The sequence below is a fragment of the Anser anser genome (genome assembly GCF_964211835.1).
Source record: "Anser anser genome assembly, chromosome: 1".
In the NCBI taxonomy this organism is placed as follows: Eukaryota; Metazoa; Chordata; class Aves; order Anseriformes; family Anatidae; genus Anser; species Anser anser.
Window position 1 is genome coordinate 172,731,291 of NC_139720.1, and position 18,103 is coordinate 172,749,393.

The 18,103-nt window shown below is 35.2% G+C and overlaps 1 protein-coding gene across 32 annotated transcripts in view; it reads left to right on the forward strand.

Annotated features, from left to right (window-relative positions):
* PCDH9 (protocadherin 9) overlaps positions 1-18,103 on the forward strand; it is an 803,467-nt gene that overhangs the window by 35,873 nt on the left and 749,491 nt on the right. The window contains exons 3-4 of one of the 32 annotated variants that reach the window (XM_083820650.1): positions 1,284-1,338; positions 3,087-3,098. The exons of 30 other annotated variants lie outside the window; for them this stretch is intronic. In XM_083820650.1, the coding sequence (XP_083676776.1) occupies positions 1,284-1,338; positions 3,087-3,091 (60 nt within the window). In that variant the 3' untranslated portion in view covers positions 3,092-3,098. Of the gene's footprint in view, positions 1-1,283; positions 1,339-3,086; positions 7,681-18,103 lie in introns of those variants that run through there. One more of the 32 variants, XM_083820652.1, reaches the window with a different exon arrangement.

Below are 18,103 nucleotides of genomic sequence, written 5' to 3' on the forward strand. Positions count from 1 at the left end.
TTGAAGAAAGAGGAAACTTTCTAGCCACCTGTGTCTGAAAATCTGATAAGAGCCTGCTTCATAAGAAATGAAGGCAAACATTTTTTGTCTTTGAAGAAGGCTTCCACTAGATTTCCAATAGGGAGCAGATACACTGAAGGAACTTGTTCAATTTCATTCTTGCATATTCACTTTGCATTTAATACAAAATGTTTTCTTGCTTGCAACATGAAGCAGAATCTTGTGACAGCACTGCAAAGGGAAAATACGTAGTGGTCTTGGCATTCCTTGACAATATGCTTTCATTAAAACTTTAAAATGTAAATGTATGGAGAAATACATGTCATATCCTATCATAAAGTTTCACAGCTATTGCATTGTTTGCCACTAGTATGTGGCAAAGTTGTTCCTTCTTCTTTTTATAGCTTGTTTCTTTTGTAAATATAACTATACAGTGAGTTATATTTGAGAGTTTTGCAAACCTTAGCTAATCAATGTGAGTCTTAGTTCTGGGTCTGTTACATCATTAGAAGTTTAAATTGGTTACCAGGGTTAACAGATTTTAACAATACATTTTTTTCCCAAGTTCTTTCTCAAACTGCTTTGCAGCATGATTTTCAGGTCGCTACTCAATGTCTTATCAAAAGGAGTGGGTGGATTAAAATTCAGATACATGAGAAATGTTAAATGGAAATTGCTCTATAGTGTTTTGACTATGACCAGAAATATGTTAATTAAAAACACTGGAGAACATAATCCTTTCTGAACCCAAATGGCTAAAACAGTTTGTACAGTTGGGAGACATGGGGCGTACTTTAACCACTTACAAAACTATTTAGATGGATCAGAAAATGTAGTGGAGAAAGATCCCACCAGTGAATCCAGTTCCAGAAGCATCACATCATCCCTCCTTTAGCTTTTAATTCATTATTTTAATGTTAAAAACTTGAAACACAGAGATTAGAGATGTCATATTTTATGCCAAAAAATGATACATTCCTTACTAAAAGAGAGTGTGATCACAGAAGCCAGATACAGAACCTACCCTCCTGGGATGTTTTCTCTTTGCAAACAAGAACGTCACTACTATATCCTAGAATATTTTTTCTTTGCAAACAAGATTTTCACTACTCTAACCTTTATGGGAGATAGCGGTGGAAGGAGCTGGAGTTGTGTATGGTTCATTGACAAAGTTAGGAGACATCCTTTTTATAACGAGTGTATTTAGTATTTATTTCCATGTGTATTTTTAAGCCATGGTTGTAAAATAATTATTTTTGCAATTTATATGCTTCATTTTATAGAGATCTCTGAAACAAGGCCTACAGCTCTGTGGTGACAGACCTGCATACCACAGGGGTACGAGAAAACTTCAACAGGGTCAAGTCTGTGTGTTGCTTTGTATATTTGTTTTATTTCCACATGGCTTTTTTTATGTTTTGTTCTTCTTTTTTCTTATGTTGAAACATAAGAAAAAAGAAGAACAAAACATAAAAAACATACTAAATACACTCGTTATAAAAAGGATGTCTCCTTTTTTTTGCCACCAACAGCGTATGACACGCTATTATTAGCATGCAAAAATATTATTTGCATTTGTTTTTATTAGTATCATTTATTAATTAATTCTAGTTAATATTTTGCTATATAAGAGAAATAGTTTCTGAGAAATAAATGCTTTCATCTAGAATAATCAGCTGCCAGCTTCTGCTGTTATCTTGGATTAAATTCATCTGACTGAATGATCTAGTCAGCTAGACACCCTTTAAAGTTAGTGGACAGAAATAAACAATTTGGGGGCATGATTTATCTCATTCCATCCTAAAGCAGATGTCCCAAGTCATTCCTACAAATTTAACCCTAACTGTTGATTATAAAGGCAAAATGAGTCAAGTATGTGTAGGCACGTACCCTTGTAAAGATCTAAAGCTGGATGAAGTCATTTTTTTCAAGCCTCCTATTTCTTTGAGTGTTCTGTCTAAGTATTTCCAGCCTTAGCATTTAGCTGAAAAAAGCTGCAAATTAAATCTACAGAAAAAAAGCATTACTTATCATGCACTTCATTTAGAAATACATAAGGAATAAAATCAGATGGAGCTGAATGTTTCCAGGGATGGCAAGCTGAAGACTTGATAGTCATTGTGATTGGAATACCTTAAGAAAAAGCATAAATGATGCTAATGATCCTATCATTTAAGTTATTCTTTAACAGTAATGTAAAGTGATATATGTGTTTTTATACCAGCTGACCACTTAATGACAAATGATTTATATGATGGTCATTATCTCCATTGAAGGAGGTGAAGGATTTAATTCTTAGGACATTTCTAAAAGCAAGACCACAACTGTTTTGACCTATGTTTTAGTTGTTTGGTTTTTTTTGTTTGTTTGTTTTATTATTTTTTTTGCTTCTTTTAAATAAATAAACATTAAATTTAAATTTTGTGCAGAAAAATGGCTTTTTTACCTTTGTTGTCTGCAATCATTGTCATGCAGCCACCTGTGTTGGACTTGTGCTTAGCTTTTTATATAAAATGGTATTTTTCTAAGTGCTAGTCCAGAAAACTCAAATCTGAATGTCAGGCTGGAGATTTTTTTTTGATTTTTTTTTTTTCTTGTGCATCATCACCAGCTATCTATGAGTTGGACTAAGTTGCTCAATCAGTTTTATGAGAATCTCACTGATTCTTCTCTTCTCTAAGGAATTTGCACCTCTGTAAGGGTTTCCTCACAGGTTTCTTTTGTTTACTTTTTCTGAATGGATGGGATTTGCTTCATCATTAAACCCTAATGAGGATTTAATATGACTGAGGATGAAAGTTATCTGCTTCATGGTTTATTGATTTTTTTTTTTTTCTGGAATTTTCTTCCAAATTTTATCTTATTTGAGTGTAACTCTGAAGGGTATGGATTTTTATCTGTGAACCTCAGTAGCAGTGCAGTCCTGTCCCAGTGTCGTGCCCATAACACCTTGAGGCACTTAACACCTTAAGCCTACGTGGGTTTCTTTAGGTGTCAAGGATGTTGAAGACAGGGCTACCTCGGTTGCTCTGTTGCTCTCAGTATTACAGCTTTGAATCCATTGCTTCCATTCTTTTTGTCTCCAGGGTGAAGAAGAGGATTTTAGCTTTCAGTGACAGCAGCAATAATCATAATGATAACAGAGTATAAAAAGGAAGAGAAAAAACAAGCATAAATTCTGAAAGAGAGATCAGCGAGCCCATGGATATGGAATTTCAAAGACCTATAGATTTTCAATAAATGCACTAGCAAAATATTTATTTCACAACAAGATGTGATCAACAGCCTGGAATTTATGGAAGATGCTGAGCTCGCAATCCATTCTGTTTTCCAGCTGTTCTGCCTTTGGGAGCAGCGGAGCAGTCTGGAAAAGACTGCAACAGATGAATCTAGAAACTCCTTTAGGAACACAGCAATGAGCAAAATATACTAGCATTTCTCTACTGATAATATGCAGTAGGTGCTCTTTATCAAAACTCTGTTACTCACACAGTATTAAAAAGACATACAAAAGCTTAGTGCACCCATGGGGCTTGGGAGTCGGATTATTTCTCTCAGTGAGTTCGCACCTGTAAGTTAAGGACTGTATTCTGGATGTTAGCTTTGTTGGTATAATAAAGTCTCATAAAAGAGAAATATATAAAACTAGATCCATTACCATGGAAATAGTGAAAGGTCATTTCCATGGAAACCATGGGAAGCTCTCATACCATAATTTTGAAAAAGCCCGTCTTTGAAGCTACAATGCATTTATACCCTAAGCCTTGTTTTAAATTAAATCTATATATGTAAAGTGATAGACATTTTGATAATGCTAACATAATGTAGCCATTTGCTGGAAAGGGCATGAATATCAAAGCCAGATGTGTTATTCATTTTGTCTATGGAAAAGCTGCTTGGTATATTTTTGTGCCTTTCCTCATGTTGTAAATAGCTGAGCTTTTTCACAAAGAACAGTAACATTTCAGGATTCAGGACTGAGGTTTCTGTTTTCTGTGGTTTCCTTTACTGTCTAAACCTGATGTCAGAATTTTAGCCTAAAAAGAATGCTTTCTGATATATATGTAAACATATAAATATTTGTGTAAATATAAGGTAAATATATTTACACAAATATATATACACATATTTGTAATTTGAGAACTCATTCAGGCACAATGATGAGACAATTTTCAAGGACGTACCTTCATGAAAAATTCCTATAAAATGCAATACTAATACAAAGAGCAAGGTTCAATAGAAATGAATGTGAAATCCTGTACAAGTTAATTTACCCTAAGTTTTCGTTCTTTATCATCCACCATGGCACCCTCTTTAGATTTTTCTTGTTGTATAGGCAGTCCTTTTTAGAGACTTTTGAGTAACATTTCAGAACAGCTAAACAGCCAACCAGCCTGCAGGTGATGTAGAATTCTCATCTAAATAAGTGATTCTCCAATATATTGTGTTTTTGTTTGTTTGTTTGTTTGCTTGGTTTTGTTTCTTTGTTTGTTTTTGTTTTGTTTTGTTTTTCATAATGAAAGATAGGTTTTTTTTTTTTCTATAATGAATCCATGTGTAGGTAGATGGAAAAAGAAGAACACTATAAAGTAATTAAAGGTGTGTTCCAGATACTGGAACACACGTGGGTCTGCTTTCAGTGTGGAAGCTTAGAAGCTTGCTAAACTGCCCAGAGAGGTTGTGGGTAGATCAGTGTGGATCTCTGGAGGTGTTCAAGACCAGGCTGGATGACACCCTGGGCAACCTGATCTAGTGGGTGGCATCCCTGCCCATGGCAGGGGGGTTGGAACTAGATGATCTTTACAGTCCCTACCAACCCAAGCCATTCTATGATAAACTAGCTTTAACAAGTAATTCAAAGTTAGAATACCTGTGCTTCAGAAGGTAAGAATCCTTACTTAAAATAATTTACATAAAATCATAATGAAGGCTGGAGCAAGACTTTCTTTTTCTCTTATCAGAATCACTGAAGCAAAAGCGAGAGCATCCACTTTTACATACCTGCTTTATTTTTAAAACAGCAGTAAGCTTTCAGACGTCCTACTCCCCAGGGTTTCCTATAAAGTCAATGTGAAGAGTTAGTGATATCTAAGGTTAGGCAGACTCTGCACTATAGGTCCTACCCACAGAAGTACTTAGGAGTGTATGCCCCATTAAAATCATTGGAGTACAGTCTCTTAAATGTCTTTCCAAGTCTGACTATGCAGTTCTTTGATTGCACAGGAAGTATTACAGCTTGGGAGGGCTGTCTGAATCACCCTTATCTTAGAAATCACAGTAGTTATAGGGCTGTAACTGCACTTTTCTAAAAAAAAGGTCCTGGATGCCATCCATACTTTCTTTCTTGACAGGATTTTAAAATGTTTTTCAAATATTAAACCTTTTATCATTCTACATTTGAGGGAGTTTAAGGATCAAAAGTGTTAAGACCAGCATTTCTGAAGTTTTCACTAGTTCAGTGAAGGTTTATCAGTACTCAACTTGAAAAAGCATTTGGGCCTGACTTCCGTCTGAGTCTAGGACAAAGAGTTCTTGCTGAGAATAGTATCTGCTAGCATGTGCATTAACTGAAAAATCAATTTAAGTTGTTTATCAGAAGTTTTTACAATCTAAAAGTAGGAAAGAAGAAATGATGTACTGGTCTGATGTATGGGTCGCTGTGAATAGGGTTTTCCTGATTTGACATCCTGACTTTCAAGGCACAGATAAACTGAAAGAGAGAAATGAAAACACTGTGAGTTTTAGTGCATTATTAGTCATGTCAAGGGGACAGCCTTGGTTGGAGTCATCATACAGTTTGTTGCAACTTATAGTGCAGCCAAAATGCAGAACACTTTTTTTTTTTTTTGTCATTGTATTCATGTATGTGACTCTCTCCATACTCTCCATCTGAACTCTCTCGGGGTGTGCCATTTCATTAATATTAATTTAGTTCAGTGATACTCTCAAAGAATACCTCATTTTCTTTGGCAATCCCAGATTGGACAGATGAAGTGGTGTGGATCCTGTTAAGCAGAAAGTCCACTTTTGCTCCTTGATTTACCAAAGGAAGTAATTAATATTGGAACAGCATTTTGTTGTTTCCTTATCCCTCACTGTTGCTAATCCCATCTGTTAAACCAAGACACAAATCTTGTTAGCAGAAGATTCTTCTGACATAAGACCACCATGATCTCTGTGATGAGAGACATTTAGGTTGGGATCTTTCAAAAAGTCCTACTTATATCCAGTCTTTACTCACTTCTCATAGTTTCATGTATGAAACAGAAGTTTTTCTTTTTCTTTTTCTTTTTCTTTTTCTTTTTCTTTTTCTTTTTCTTTTTCTTTTTCTTTTTCTTTTTCTTTTTCTTTTTCTTTTTCTTTTTCTTTTTCTTTTTCTTTTTCTTTTTCTTTTTCTTTTTCTTTTTCTTTTTCTTTTTCTTTTTCTTTTTCTTTTTCTTTTTTTTTCTTTTTTTTCTTTTTCTTTTTCAATTTTTCTTTTTCTTTTCTTTTTCTTTTTTTTTCTTTTTCTTTTTCTTTTTTAGTCAAGAGAAGACTCCAAGAACTTTCAATGGGCTTTGGGAGAAACTTGTTTCATTTGTATACAGCTAGAAATATAATGGAGAAATAAACATTTATATGGTTTTCCAATTACATGAAAAAAGTTAATCCTAAGGAAAATATTGAAGTTACAGAATTTCAGTTCAGAGGTGTTGCTTATGAAGAATAGCTTTGAAGTCAATTGGAATGGAGGAGATGGGAAGAGAGATTTAGTATAGCTCTTTAGTATAGCTTTTCGTCTTCTCCAGAAAGTCAGCTTTTAAGCAATTACACGGCTTTCTTATTTTGTGTAAGTTGGGACCACTTCTAAATCAGTTTGGCTACTTTCAGTTATTTTTCCCCTTCTTCCAGCTAGGTTTTTAGGAGACTAAGAGCCTCCCCAGACTTTTACCACTTTCACTGATCTAAAGTTACTAATTTCATTAACATTACATATTTTCCAGCCATTAAAATAAGGAAAGAAACAGGACCAGACCTGTATGGTCCAGCCTTACAGGCTCAACACAGTTTTTTTGCAGATTTTCTCAGTGACAATATATTGATACCAGAATGTAACTTCATGCTGGGTATTTGGAAGTAATAGACTTGTTCCTATGCTTATTCATTTTTAAAAGATATTATTAATAAATGCATAAAAATGGGTATGCATTTATAAAATAATCATTGTCATCAACGGAACTAGGATATGTCATTTGGCATCATTATAATTGACAGTGTTTAACTGATATTTTCGAGATGAAAAGAAAAATTGTTTTAAATTATTAAAATGTGTCAAATGGTAATTTGGTGTTTTGAGTTCAAGAACAAATCTGGAACAGTATCTTTTTGTATATTGCTGGCTCTTGATTATTTGAAAGTGGAAAATTGGAAAATATAAGTTTGATTTCTTTAGAGGATATTTATCTGCTGAAAGGTCAAACAAAAGGTTATCTTGAGATGACATTTTTGAGTATTGTATGGTGAGAGGGATGATAAAGATTGTAGAAAGAGGTGCAAAGAGTGTAGAAGCTTTATAAAAAGCATCAGAGAGAAATTATCCATCATTTCAAATTTTCAGCAGAATATATGCTAAAATGTCAAAAGAATATTCATTTTGGTTATCACTTAATTTATCATTAAAATAGATTAAATACACCATCATCCATTATTGTTATTGTCTGATTTATTATTTTATTACAGACACTTTTTATATATACAACAATTTCAAAAGCTTCCTGTCAAGTCAGATCTCATGTCCCTTGCTGTCTGCATTTGCAGAACATTATTCTGCGTTGGCACCAAATCTACAGACAATCATGTTTAACAAATTAAAGACAGTTGTGTGTATGTGTTTCAAGATCAAGTCCCCACTGGGGAAGTAACTCAGGAAATAACAAAAAAAAAAGTATCTCAGGTAGTAAACAAAACTAAGAAGATGCAGCTGACAGAAAATTGTAAATCAAAAGCTATCTGCAGTCCATATTGTATCATATGAATGTCAGAAATGCTATAACTGAAGTGGAAATCAGAGAAGATTGGCCTTGAAACATGTAAGATTATGAAAGGTGTAATGAAAACAAAAAACGAAAGCGACAGTCATTGCCAACTGCAATAAAGTCTAACCTCACCCATTCCTATTTAATGTAACATCAATTATTAACAAAAATCATTTTTTGATAGTAATATACATGGGGTAAAGATTGATGTGTGTGATAAATGATATACTATTTACAAAAAGCAGAAGACTTTCAAGCAATTCCCTCCAACTCAAAGTGTGACACCAGTCTCCTTAGGATAAGCTGGCTGCAGGAGAAGACCAGAAGTGGGAAGAACAAACACTAGGAACATCCATTTGCTCTGGGCTCATGAAAAGCCCTTTCTGAAATATGAATTTGAGATGCCTGGTAAGGACCGGGTAGGGAGCTGAGGTTGAGAAGGAGCCAGGAACTTGTTTCTCATCACCTCCCAGATAAAAATCAGACTCAAGCATAAACATGAGTGCAAACTAAAAATCTACCAGCATTTCAAATGTGTTAATGGACAGTCAAACCATTCTCTGTGAAGATATAGTTCTTCCTTGACTAAAACATTAACCACACTGCCAGTTATATTGTCTATAACACCATAATATAATCAATATGATTCTAATAATAATGAAAGACATAAGGCCCACTTTTTCCATCATTGAAAAAAAAAATAAATGCTGAAGTTAATGAAACTGCAACAAGGTAAATTTCATTGTCCTTTCACAGTACATAAACATAGGATACATAGTTACAAAATTACTGGCAAAGAGACTAAATATGTAGAAAATCAATAATTCCTATCATATTTTCATATTACATATCCTTATATTTAATAATCTTGTATAGAATACACTTTTAAAATCTGAGTGTGTGCATTTATTTTTTGATTTAAGTAAAATGATATATTTGGTGTGGCTTACATTTTTCCTTTTCAGGTAAGTAACTTACCTACTTGTGTGTTTCAGAAAGTCATTCCACAATTTTGTGTGAATAGCTTCTACAGGGTTCCAGCTTATCTCAATAATATTGTAGTTTTAGTTGTGCGTGTGTTATCTCTGTCATACAAATACTGCAGATTTTAAAAACACATTTGTTTTTGTTTGTTTGTTTGCAAAATGAAGCAACCAACTAACATGTTCCCACTGATAACAGAGATTCTGTGAATGATCATTATGGGAGCTGGAATACTCATACAGAGTTTATTGGTTCCAAATCCAATCCAAATTACACTTTGCAATCAAACATAACTAACTACACCAGAATCACTAACTTTGTGGAGCAGTGTGCTGATAAGTGTACAAAGAGCTAACATTGAAAATAAGCATTAGAATTACTGTGTTGGAGGTATTTTACATCCTTCTTGATATTGGTTTCCATTTCCATCACCCCAACTCCCTTGCAAGTATTTTAGAGAGAAGATTGCTGGAAATCTGATCAGAAAAATGACTGAAATGCCTAAGTTCTATACCTGCTCTCAATGACTTTTCTACCCGCGTAGGTAGGAAGTCAAAGATGGCTTTTCTAATTGCCAATTCTCTTTGAATACAATCTGGAATTCCCTGTTTGACTTTCACATTTAGCTTCCTAATAAGAATTCTGCAGTTTAGATTTAGATAAATCATTTTGCTGATGAAATATAAGATATGACAGAAATTCAGCTCATTTTTAAATGGTGTGTAATCTAATAGTAGTATAAACGTTATTTATTGTTAAACAAGGTTTGCATGATTTTTAGTCTGACAGGGTAGATAGATCCTTCTGAAGGGGAGAGCAAGAATTGGTCAAATTGTTTGGTTTCGAATGTTGGGCTGCACACAGATTAAAAATCACTTATTATTTCTTGTGAGTACACTTATGACAGTTTGTACGGTTCTATATATATAAAACATCCATCGTTATACCCCGCTGAGAACAGACACTCAGGACTGGACAGGACATCTTACTGGATTTACTTATTCTGACCATGCATGTAAGGTGCAGTTACCACCTGGCCTTGCCCTTTTCAACTTTAGAAACAACTTTATATTTACAACTTAATGTATTCCAACTATATTATTCTGTGAGAAAATGCTTTTTGAAATCTAGTTTTGCTAATTAATGCACAAGCTTATTTTCATGCGCTGAGGGAGAGGAACTTCGAATTGAGGATACTGTGTCAGTGTCAACAGAGAGAGGTATGAAAGGCAAAAAGGCCTTATAAATAAACCTTTATGGTTCAAAAATAGTTTGATGGAATCAAGCATTTTTTTGAAATAAAGCTCAGATATGCATTTAATGCAACAATTTTTAATGGCTAGAGTCCATGGATGTCATGAGACATCCCATTTCCTGTTTCTTGGCAGTTTGTAACAGTTGATGACTTGTAAGTCTCAAAATCCACCTCAGGACACCTTTTGTCAAATTTCTACTCTCTGCCATTACGGGGTTCCCCAAGGGTTCTGGAGAAACAGGAGGAGAGGTGTTTATTATTGGCTTCATTTATTGAAGAAAACAGCTCTTATATTTAGTGGGAGGATCACAGTGGCGCAGTGAAACTCAGAGAAGTCCCTGAGCTCTGGATTTTAAATCTCCCAAGCTTGTTTGTTCTTTTATTTGCCTGTCATTGTGCACAGAACAGCATGACCACTGTTTGCCTCCCGAGCCACAGCTGCCAGTGGGGGATCAGCGAGAGGCCCAATGTAGCAGAGGGGAGGGGAGGATGTTTACACAGATCCACTCTGGTGGGAGGAACAGCCATTAGAGATGCACAAAAATGTTAAGAGTGAGGGCTCCTTGTTATCGAGCAGAGCTTCCCTCACCTCTCCCTCACTTATGCCTTTTTGCCTGGCAGATTCTGTACCTGCCTCAAAACCCAACCAAATTTTTGTTAGCTTAAACCAAGCTCATCAGGCGGCTGACCCCAGGGGTATCTCATTAAGGGTTAAAGCAGGCTAGGTCTGTGACCCAGTGGACAGCTGGGGCTCATTGTGTGTATCCATCACCCACTCCATTCACAACTGTTTCTCTGTCAGTGTTCAGGCCCTTCACAAATGCAATAATAATAATAATAATAATAATAATAATAATAATAATAATAATAATAATAATAATAATAAACAGTAATCCTCAAGCTATTCTGGAGCTCCCCTTCATTTGTATCTGAAAATCACTACTGATTTTGCAGTGACTGCTGGTGTGTGGACTTCCAGCACATTCCTTGATAGTGGGATGGTTTGAGTATCCCAGGAGGTTGGGTGACACATGCTGTGTCGCTCTTCAGAAAGGTGTAATTCACTTCTCCTTAGTCACTCGGCAGTTTCGGTGAGCTCTTATCATCCCCTCCGGATGCCCAGCAGGGTAAATAAACAGCAATCTCCTTGCTCCCCTACAACACCTTGATCATTGCAGTGTGCAAAGGCAGAGGGGGGAAAAAAAAAAAAGAAAAAAAGAAAAAAAAAGTGAACTCCTGGATACTGTCACTCCAGCTTGGTCTTTTTTTTTCTTTAGATTACCAAGCATGGCACGTATAATATATTTGTATTTCTGTCTATTATGTAACTTACATGTGAAATTCCACTTGGAGATTGTACCATCTGAAAGACAAGAACAATGTCTTTGTCTGTCTTTCATATTGGCCTGTATTTTATTTGCCTATGTTTTCTTTCTCTCTGTTTAATCTGCCAGTCTAATCTGTCTAACCTATTTTTAGCTTTTATAGCTTGCTTATCACTACAGTATCTAGGCATCAAATGCTCCAATGCATTTCTGAAGGCTTTTATTTTACTTAAATGACTTTGAACACACTTAGGAAGTGTTATTAACTAGAATCAGCAGCACAGTACAACTTCAGGTACTAATTAGACATTGCCCTTCCATAAATCACTTATAACTTTCCCAAACACAGAACATTACAGATAACTCAATAATTTGGAGATGGAGAAAACCATTGTATGTGTTTTTGTCAAACTTTACGGCATACTCATTAGATTTGACATGGATAGAATAAGATTTTTTGTACCAAAAATAAATCTTTCTTAAAAACAATGTTCTGTGTTGTCAACTGTGAATTACATATACTTAGTTCTGCCTTTGGACCTATTCATGAGGAATTTAATGAAGACAGTGAACTTAAAAAGCAGTCTTCTAGTGACAGTTTAATTTTAAGATTTTGTTTCCTTTCATATTTGGTATTATTTAAAATTCTTTTTTTTTTTTTTTTAATCTCTTTTACCTCATATTCCCTAGAATACTTTAAACATCATTTCCTTCATCAAAACAGTATGGCTGTGCTTAAACTAGTCTTGTAATTTTCCAGCTGAAAACTCAATAATGGAATGGTAAATATAGAGTCCAAACTTTTATATGAATATAACAAATTGTTTCATGTGTCTGGTATTGTATCAAGGTTCCTACTGAAAGCACAAAGCCTGGTAAGCAATAATTTAAATACTTTAAACATATCAGAAAATATCTTGCAGCTTATTCAAAGCTAGCCTATCACTGGGAACTAAGAAAAGCTATTCTTCACTGGAAAACAAAACTTTCTTCACACTGCTACAGTAGTTATAGCTACCGAGCTTGGACGTACCTTTCGCCACCCATGGACAATATGAATTATGGACAGTGTTATGCTATTAGACGAGGCTGTTTTACCCTTGATGTCCCTACTCGAGGTAAATCTGCATGTGCATCCTTCCCCCAAAGGTTCTGTGTCGGGGTTGTTACCAGCAATTCACCAGCTGTAATCGCACTTCACTGGCATTCTCACACGATAAGGAATGGGTTATGGTAGTTGTTAGGATACAAAACAGAAGTCAAATATGAGAGACTTCAGTTGCACACACAAATGCTTTCCTTGGCATTTTTAATGTATTGGAAGTACTTGCAGGACACTTCAATAGATCATGTGCACTTAAGAAAATAAATTAATCTAATATTATGAATTAGGTGGGAAAAAAATACAACACATGCTAAATGTGAGCTTCCTGAAGTCTGTTTCTTCACTAACAGGTTCGAAGAATAAGTCCTCAGTCTTTTGTGCCGCAAATTTTGAGCTGTATTTTCTAACTTTGAAATTGTAAAAGTGGGAATGAAAATCAGATGTTAAGAGTAAATGCAGGGCTATTTATGTGATGAGGCTAAGATGCATTTGCTTAACTTAATTATTTTTTATTTGCACCACATTAATCTTTACACCAGAACTTTGTTTCTGCCTTCCTTGTATTTCTTTTCTACTATAAGCACTCAATATTGTTCTCTCCAAATATTTCTGTGAAAACCTGAACAGCTTGCTACATTTGGACAACATTTGGTTTCTTATGACCCATTTTTATGACCTTTTTTTCTTTCAAATAGGCCCTATACTTCATGTACCTCATAAAGTCAGACAAATATGAGTATACTCTGTGATTAAAATTGCAGCTAGTATAGGTTAGCCTCTTGACACAAGTTTAAAATGAGCATGTTTCTCAAATTATTTTGCTCTCTATTACTTAAGGTGCTGAAAAAGAACAAGTAGATATGCTTGGTTTATTCTTTTGCATGAATCAACATTACAGTCAGGAACATTCCAAATGTTTAAACTGAAGTAAAAGAAATCCTCCCTAACTAACACTTATTGGTGTTGAAAATACAGGAGATTCATCCTACTGTGCTTACTAAAATGATCAAAGAAGGAACTTATAAGGTATTACTAGGAAGTAACAGGTTAATACATCTTTTAAAGGGTGATGAGTGAGAAACTGCCATTCATCTTTCAGGAAAGGGTTGGTGTACATTTACAGCTAACTTCATTCAAACCTTGCTTAGATTTTGGCTAGAAATCTAGCAGCAGCATTTGTTGGGGCTAGACCCACAGCATTTGCAGAGGCCAGATCAAATGATGGTCAGTGTTAAACACCTTTAAATTTTCATCTGTCTAAAACCTGAAATTAATTTTTGATTGTATAATGAAAGTGATAGTGAATTTGATTATCACAATCCCACAGCAACATGCTACTTGCCACAGTCTCCAGAAAGGTTTATCTCAGCAGGCTGACAACTCCACTTGAAAATAAAAGTATCATAGAAAGGTAGCACAGTGATTTATGAAATATAACAGGAACTGAATCTCAGATCTCAGAAATCTCCACATAACCTCTGCATGTCTACAACCATCCCTGAAATCATGATGCTGAATCCTAAAGAGCTGGGAAAGAAAGAAAGCTTTTGTCAGAAGCAGAGCCTTTGCAGTTCTTGAGGAAGAAAGCTTTTGTTCAGCTCAGTGCAGTGAGTTGCAGCTCTGCAGAACTTTTTTTTTTTTTTTTTGGCTGACACTGGAGTGCAGCTGTGATACAGATACCTTTTCAATGGATCTTTGCTGAGCAAAATGAAAGGTTGAAACAGGGCAAATATTTTTATGAGGTCCTCAGGGGAAGTAGGATCCCTGGAGCAAAAGGTGAATGCATGCATCCCTCTGACATTCAGAGTTTACCTCTGAACTTGAAATCAGAACTTTAAACTAAAGGACATATAGGTCACATTTAGTACAGAGAGTGTCAGAACAACAGCATCTCTCCTCTTTCCTTGTTACTTCCAGTACATTGTACAATGTAGACAGCAATCTAAGTGAATCAGAGCCCCTTGGAGAATCGGATTTCTTTCTTATCTTAAATCACATTAGAATGAGTTCTTCTACCAACAAACAGACCACCAACTCCACACTGTCAGTCATACACAGACTTGTATGAAGGCTTGATCTGGAAGTCTGAACTGGTTGTGTATCTTAGCCACAGTACAATGCACTCTGTGTGCTTTCAGTTGTGTCCTCTGACACTGGAATATCCCTTACTTCTTCTGATACTCAGAATACATACTAATGCATGAATAAGTGCTATTTTTGTCAATGTGTAAGTTGAATGTATATTTGGATGCATACATACATTCCCAATAAAATGAATCAGTTTAGCTATGTTTTAACAATAGACAGGAATTAGCTATGTGTAATGAAAAAAAATCATTGCTTCATAAAAATTGTAGACTTAGAAGTACCTGACACATTTTCAGAATAATACAGAAGAATGTCTATTTTAAACATGATGAAACTCTTCTGAATTTACTGAAAAATGGTGTTGGTTGATGACACGCATGCAGTACAGTTTGGGGCAAATTAATTCTCTGGGGTTGAAAATTATCTGTCTAATTGGTAAGAAAGATTTCTTTCTTAAAGCTGATTGCTTCATTTATTCAGCTTAGTAGAGCAAGTCTTTATTGTGCAAATTGCATGCAATTTGTTTGTTCTGCCCATTTTTATTCTGTGAAGATTTATCTTTTTTCTTTTTTTTTAACCAGAAAATATTTTTTTCTAAAGAAAAACAAAATCATTCTTCATTTTAATCTTTTCCACTATAGCAGAGCAGTTTCTCTTGAATTGAACTTTTAGTTAAAGTTGAAAAAGTAAACCTCCCTTTACTTAAGAAATCAATTTCAATTTTTAAAACATACAATGTGAAAAATAGTTTTACAGCTCATTCCAAATTCACCTAAGCATTGCAAGGTTGCTTTCCTTCAAGTGTGGATGAAATTTCTTATGTTTTAATAATGAATATGTTAGTAAGGTAGGAGTTCAATGTCCCATGCTTTGTCCATGGTGCGTGACTTACACAAATGCTTTCTCCAGATCTCTCCAGGGGTCCCTCAGTGAGAAGGATGACAGGGCTAAACATACTATCTGAAACTCAAGTAGTTAGACTCTCCTCTCTGAGTACTTTGCTCCTGGGCATCATAGTCATTGTAAACAAATGTTGGCAAAGTTTAAGACGAACATGACTGAAAATCATTCATTTTCTTCTCTATGTAATAAATAGATTCCTAGAATAGAGATTCCTAGCAACAGATTTATTTTTTTTCTCTCTCTTTAAGCCTAAATGACCTCTGGTGTAATAGATTCTTGATTACTTATGAAAAAGGGAACCTTTGTCCTCCAAGTTTTTACCTTAAAATTATTTAAAAGACATTTTGTTTGTTTGTTTGTGATGACAGAAGATGAAGAGTATACAATACTTTTCAGAGGAATCTCACCAAAATTCTAAAACTTGCTGATGTCATTTGATTTTTTTAAAACATTTGGCTTTCTGTTAATCTTATACAACATATAGAAGAAATAGCTTATTGCATCATTCATGCTGTCATACCTGTATCCATCTGACCACACGCATAACTCTTTAACATTTAAAATTTTATGGCCAGAGCTCTTGGATGAAAAGTAGGAGCAATTCAAGTCCTGCAGTGTCTCTGATATATTCTTCAGATAATGTAGCATGTCTTAGTTGTCATCATCCTAAAAATGTACTTCAGACAGATTTTTTAAAGAGTGATAATTTCCTGTGCAGTCTGCTCCATCCTGGATCCAGTTCAGTATGGAGGAGGGTAATTTATCATTCTGAAGACTGATTTGTAAGATGGCATGGGTTGGCTCTTGTGAAGTCAAAATTACTGCAGTATCTGCAAATACTAGCACCTGGGCTCATGCATAGTGAATTAGGATTTTTCCCATTACAGAATTGTCAAAAGGACACTCATCCCCCAGCACTTCCCTAAAACACCCAAGCCTACAAAAAACAGCACCTTACCACTAAGACAATTGCTATGTTTACAAAATGGACTTGGTGTCATTCTGCCATTACATCTCGATGGATAAGAGATCAGATCTACTGCTCTGGACCATCACTGTGAGGTCTTCACCCCTGAACCAGGAAAGACTGCACTGCTAACCAACCCAGTTCTCTCTGTCCCCTGTCTGGCTTACGAAGGACAGAGTGTGACAGCAACAAAGCTGACTTTCTGACAAAAAAACTGTCAGCCTTACTGGTTGGTAAAGGAAAGACAATACACACTGTGATGTGACTGATGGTGGTTATGAAAGTTACAGCTCTAAAATATCCTTCTCTGCAGATTTGCCTGCTCTCCAGCAGGAATTAAAAATGGTTACTTGCAGTGCTTTTCCTTATACAGCCACAAAGCTGTCACACATTTTTGTCTCCCAACAATTTTGGCTTGTATCAAATGTGAAGCTGGCTCACAAACAGCTTGTAAAAGAGAAAAGTAAGATACTTAGCTCCAGTAAGTGCCTGAACACTCTTTCTCATTAACTTGGCATGAGTGTGATGGTATTTCAACTTGACATTGACTTGAACATTTCAATGGCTGGACAGTAAGCTCTCTGATAAAGCCATTGTCTGACTAGGAAACAAGCCTCTTTTACAGGGCAGCCTCTTTATAGCAATTATGGTAAAAATTAACCTTTCAGAAGTTAAGTTTCTGTTTGAGGGGCCAAAACAATGAGTGAAAGCAAGGATTAATTTCCCAGCAACAATCTAAGCTCTTTCCTTTTCAAATTAAAATAAATGCAGACAGGATTTTAGAAGAGGTATTTTGATGCACACGAAAATATTAGTATTTTAATTTTCCTAATTAGGTTCCACATCCAGACGTGAACACAAGCAAAGAGTCTCACATGTGGAAATAACCTTTCCCTAAACTTTGAAAAATTCAAAACAAAATAAAGAAACTCATTCAGAAAATAATATATTTTAGAATATCACAATCTGGAATTTTTAGGAGTAGACTTTGACAAGAGCTGCCTCATTATGCTTGGTATTTTTGGCATGCAGTTTGAATATAGTACTCCTTCTGAGTACACTGCATAAAAACGTAGCTTTGATATGGCTTCGGAAGTCTGTTCTGTTGCTATCTGTATATTTCTTAATTCTGTGTTAGCTGCCATTGTGTTGGGCTGTTTGGTTGTTGTTTTTGTTTGCGTGTTTTTGTTTTCCCCAAGTGTACATGCAAGTCTTTTCATCTGTCTGTGCTTCTTCCTGTTCTTTGTTTCCTTCCTTATGGTTATAAGCATTTTTATCAGCCTTCTGAATCTGTTACGGTACTAAAGCAGTGCCATAAAATGATGTCATCTGGAAGTTAAATAGGGACATAATGTGTTGAAATGATTCCTAAATCATATATTCCACGTTAAGAAAAGTCTGGGGAATAAAAATTCTCTCATGGCTTGTAACTAATGTGCAAAAGACTTGCCCAATACTGTC